At 42.8% G+C, this 5,113-nt stretch overlaps 1 protein-coding gene across 1 annotated transcript; it reads right to left on the bottom strand.

The window, feature by feature from the left end:
• Positions 1 to 3,386: 3,386 nt before the first annotated feature.
• LOC141626933 (uncharacterized) lies at positions 3,387 to 4,597 on the bottom strand. Its single transcript, XM_074440500.1, has 2 exons — positions 4,215 to 4,597; positions 3,387 to 4,129 (listed from the first exon to the last, which is right to left on the bottom strand). Exons 1-2 carry the CDS (start codon positions 4,524 to 4,526, stop codon positions 3,404 to 3,406), a joined length of 1,038 nt encoding a protein of 345 aa, XP_074296601.1. The 5' UTR covers positions 4,527 to 4,597; the 3' UTR covers positions 3,387 to 3,403.
• Positions 4,598 to 5,113: the final 516 nt, after the last annotated feature.

Raw genomic sequence — 5,113 nt, 5'->3', positions numbered from 1 at the left:
GCACCGCTGGATATAATCAAATCCAAATGGCGCGGAAGATGAAGAAGCCACTGGGTTTGAACACCAAAGGGCATATTTTGCTATAAGGTAATGCCCTTTGGGTTGAAGAATGCAGGAGCCACATATCGCCGAGCTATGCGAGAAAATTTTCGATGATATGCTACATGACATTGTTGAGTGCTACGTCGATGATCTTGTTGTCAAATCCAAGAAAAGGGTCGACCACGTGAAAGATCTTCGAACGGTTTTCGAGAGACTACGAAAGTGCAAGCTCAAGATGAATCCTTTAAAATGCGCTTTCGGTGTTAGCTCTGGCAAGTTTTTGGGTTTCATCGTACGTCACCGAGGAATTGAGATAGATCAATCCAAAATCAAGACAATAAAAGACATGCCTGAACCGTCTACACTTAAAGATCTTCGAAGTCTTCAAGGTCGTTTAGCTTACATACGCCGATTCATTTCCAATTTGGCAGGACGATGTCACCCGTTTAGTCATCTAATGAAAAAAGGTGCTCCTTTCGAGTGGGATGAATCGTGTCGGAAAGCTTTCGATGACATCAAGAAGTATTTGTCAAATCCTCCCGTATTAGGAGCGCCAATTCCTGGGAAGTCGATCATTCTGTACATATCGGTCCAAGAACACTCGATGGGGGCATTATGTGCTCAAGAGAATGAAGACGGTAAAGAAAGAGTTCTATACTATTTGAGTCGCACACTTGTTGGAGCCGAATTGGATTATTCGCCCATTGAGAAGATGTGTTTAGTTCTCATCTTCGCCATCCAAAAGTTGCGCCATTACTTTCAAGCTCACACCGTCCACGTCATTTCTAAAGCTGATCCGATCAAGTACATTTTGTCGAGGCCAGTGTTCTCGGGACGACTCGCCAAATGGGCCGTCTTTGTTGAAGCAAAGATGACATAGTTTACATTCCTCAAAAGGCTGTCAAGGGACAAGCGTTGGCAGATTTCTTAGCGGATCATCCAGTTCCGGGAAAATGGAGTTTTTCTGACGAACTTCCCGGAGAAGGAGTCTTCTGCATTGACGTTCTTCCTTCTTGGCAGATGTACTTTGATGGAGCCGCTCGTCAAGACGGAGCAGGAGCCGGAGTCATATTCATTTCGCCGGAAAAACATCTCCTGCCATATTCATTCATACTTCCAGAGTTGTGCACAAATAACGCCGCCGAATATCAAGCTTTGATCATAGGCGTACAAATGGCTCTCGAATTGGGATGCAAAGATCTAGACATATACGGTGATGCCAAGTTGATAATCAATCAATTGCTCGGCGAGTATGAAGTCAAAGAAGAAAGTCTTGTGCCATATCATAAATTAGCTTCCCGGTGCCTACAAAAACTTGATTCGGTCTTCTTAGGTCATATACCAAGGAGTGCCAACAAGATGGCCGACGCTCTGGCAAATCTCGCAGCCACTTTGGCACTGGGGGCAAGTATTCCTTCTTCAATTCCGATTTGCAAAAAATGGGTAGTGTTGCCAGAAGAAGAAGATGACGATTTGACAGAAGACGTCAATGCAATTTCGGTCTACGTAATCAACAAAGAAGATTGGCGTCAGCCGATCATCGATTACTTAGAGCATAAAAAGTTGCCAACTGATCCCAGGCACAAGATGGAGGTGCGACGTCGCTCTGCTCGCTTCATATACTACAAAGGGATTTTATATCGCCGATCATTTAATGGACTTTGGTTACGATGCCTCGATGAAGATGAAGGTCTGCACACCATGGAGGAGGCACATGCCGGCATATGCGGTGCTCACCAATCGGGACCGAAGTTGTGCGATCGAATCAAAAGAATGGGCTATTATTGGCCGACAATGGTGCAAGATTGCATGGAGTATGCGAAGAAGTGTGACGCTTGTCAGTTTCATGGAAACTTCATTCATCAACCGCCTGAGGTGCTCCACCCTACAGTCGCTTCGTGGCCATTTGAAGCTTGGGGACTCGATGTAGTTGGACCCTTACCAACTAAGTCGTCTGCCGGACATCTATTCATCTTGGCCGGAACTGATTATTTTTCGAAATGGGCGGAAGCTATTCCTCTTCGAGAAGTGAAAAAGGAGAATGTTGCAGATTTCGTGCGAAAGCATATCATATATCGATATGGAGTGCCAAGGTATATCATTACCGACAATGGCAAAAACTTTTACAACAAGCTCATGGATGCATTGATGGAAAAGTTCAAATTCGTCCAACGTAATTCTTCAATGTATAATGCGCCAGCCAATGGTCTCGCCGAAGCTTTCAACAAGACTCTCTGCAATTTGTTGAAGAAAATGGTCTCAAAATCAAAACGTGATTGGCATGAGAGGCTCGGAGAAGCACTTTGGGCTTATCGCACCACGTATAGAACTCCAACCCAATCAACACCTTATGCCTTGGTTTATGGAGTAGAGGCGGTCCTTCCACTTGAATTGGAAATTCCTTCTCTTCGTATGGCCATACAAATGGGTTTGGCGGAAGGCGAAAATGAAAAGCTGCGTTTAGCTGAGCTCGAAGCTCTTGATGAGAAAAGGCTCGATGCGCAGCAGAATTTGGAGTGCTATCAGGCGCGATTATCAAGGGCATTCAACAAGAAGGTTCGTCCTAGATCTTTCCAAGTTGGCGATATGGTCTTGGCAGTCCGGAGGCCCATCATCATGCCTCGTAAGGCCGGAAATAAGTTCACTTCCAAGTGGGACGGGCCTTATGTTGTGCAAGAAGTCTACACCAACGGCGCGTACAAGATTGTTGATAATGATGGAGTACGTGTTGGTCCGATTAATGCCAAGTTTTTGAAGCGCTACTACGCGTAAGATGACAATTCTCCAATAAGCTCCTGAGTACGAGCCTAAACTGCAAAAAAAAAAAAAAAAAAAAAAAAAAAAAAAAAAAAAAAAAAAAATCAAAAAAAAAAAAAAAAAAAAAAAAAAAAAAAAAAAAAAAAAAAAAAAAAAAATTCCAAACACAAACTTCCCTTTAACGAACTACGTTGGCTTGATCCTGCAAAGTATTATTATTTTGTAGGTACGTAGGCAGCTTAAGTAAAACTCTTTTACTTAGGTGCGGCCAAACCCCCCAAATAAAATCACCTCTTCTTCATTTTGAACTACGTTGGCTTGATCTCGTAAGGTATATTTATTTGTGCTTTATGAGTACGTAGGCAGCTGAAGTAAGCCATTTACTTTAGTCCAGCCACATCAAACAAAAAAATACACTCCTGGCCCATAAGAGTATAAATTATGAACGGCAAAATGAAATGGATAAGAGAGATTGAGAAATAAAAACAAATAAAGCTCAATTTATTATTATCCATGTTTCAAAAAAAAAAAAAACACACACACACACACTTCTAAGTGTCCAAAAAAAAGGGCGTCTAAAAAAAAAAATATACAACAAATGACATCACGGAGACCATACTAAGTTCTTTAAAGCTTCGGCTGATTCGGTGAAGGTTTTTTCAACATGTTCAATCTTCTCGACTTCTTGCCTTGCAATCATCATACGAGCTTCCAAGGAGGACTCCTCTTGAGTAGAAGTCTCAACAACTGAGACCTGGTCGCGTTCTTCCTTGTCTGCAACAGCAATAGACGCAATCAATTGTTGTTGCTTCACCCCTTCCTCCTCTAATTCCTTCTTCAATTGCTCCTCCTTCGCCACAGATTCCTGCAATTTTCCTCGAAGAATGGCAACTTCCTTTCTTGCTTGACTTACCAAAGATGCAGCACTCGAGATGCGATCTTTGATAACCTTAATCTGTTCCTCGATCTGTGAAGGAGTAGGCTGGCTCATCGGGTAATCTCCTCCCATAGATTGAAGAACTGAAGCAGATCTTAGATAATTCTGGACATTAGCACGAAGGACTGAGGCATCAACATTCTTTGACTTTAAATACTCGAAGAAAGTCTCGCACTCCTTTTCATATGCTGGAATTTCGTCAAGGGAGGATTTCAACAAATTTTCTCGCAACTTATTAGCCATGGACAAATACGCATGTCGTTCAACTTCAAGGATCATGTGTTGTGTATTGAAGGAAAATCCTTTGACTTGAGAAGGCTCCACTTTATCAATCACCTTTTCAATATGAGTGGCCGGCAAATCAGGTGTGCCGCTCGCCAGAGGCATAGAACTCTGTAAAAAAAAAAAAAAAAAAAAAGAAAGGGTAAATAATAAAAAATGGAAGGAAAGAAGAAAGCACTGAAAATTGTGAACTTACCTCATTAATAGCAGGAAGGTCGTCAACGACAGGATAATCGTCTGCTTCAACAGGGTCGTCGAGGAGGTGCCGAATACTAGGTTCTTCGGCTTTGCCAGAAGATGGAGGAGTCGGGTTAGAAGTAGGTTTCACCTTTAAGGAAACCGTTAAAGATTTGGAGGATCCATTCTTCACATTTCTCTTACCCTTAGATGATGATGGTTTCCCATTCGAAGTTTGAACTATCTGACTTTGGGCACGCTTCATTTTCTTCGTCGGTGGCGATACGGCATGATCTGCGGAAGGTTGGATTGAGCTCGGTGAAGTCGTCATTTTCAAAGGACGCACAACATTATCCAGGTACGGTAAGGCTTGAACTATAGGTTGCAGATTAACACTCTCTAGCCTTCTTTTCACAGTAGGGTTGGGATCATTGGCGTCGGAGACTTGGAAGATTTTCTAACCTCGTTCGGAAGCGGAGACTTGGAAGATTTTCTAACCTCGTTCGGAAGCGGAGACTTGGAAGATTTTCTAACCTCGTTCGGAAGCGGAGACTTGGAAGATTTTCTAACCTCGTTCGGAAGCGGAGACTTGGAAGATCTTCTAACCTCGTTTGGAAGCATTAACACAGAAATTCCCTTCAACCATTTAGCATAAGCCGGAGTGACTAAAATGCCAATTTTCAGGTCTTTTCGCGGAATGATGAACTTTGATTTCGTTCCTAAGCATGTTGAAGACGTAAACAATTGAAAAAGGCGCTCAAGGTCGCCGCTGCGAATGTCACGAGTAAGTGCACCTGGAACATCTTGACGAAAACCTAGTTCGAGCTAAACGGTGAGGACTATACGGTTCAATGATGTAGTTGTCCTCATGTCTTAGAGTTAAGAAACTCGACCGCGAAGCAATGAGAAAGTCGTGGG

Source organism: Silene latifolia, chromosome Y, assembly GCF_048544455.1.
Source record: "Silene latifolia isolate original U9 population chromosome Y, ASM4854445v1, whole genome shotgun sequence".
Lineage (NCBI taxonomy): Eukaryota > Viridiplantae > Streptophyta > Magnoliopsida > Caryophyllales > Caryophyllaceae > Silene > Silene latifolia.
The sequence above is the reverse complement of the archived record's forward strand: the minus strand, read 5'-3'. Positions and strand labels throughout refer to the sequence as shown.

Coding starts and splice junctions, on each gene's coding strand:
- LOC141626933 (XM_074440500.1), bottom strand. CDS start 4,526: ATGACGACTTCACCGAGCTCAATCCAACCTTCCGCAGATCATGCCGTA. Junction 4,130..4,214: donor ACCTTCCTGCTATTAATGAG/GTAAGTTCACAA, acceptor TTTTTTTTACAG/AGTTCTATGCCTCTGGCGAG.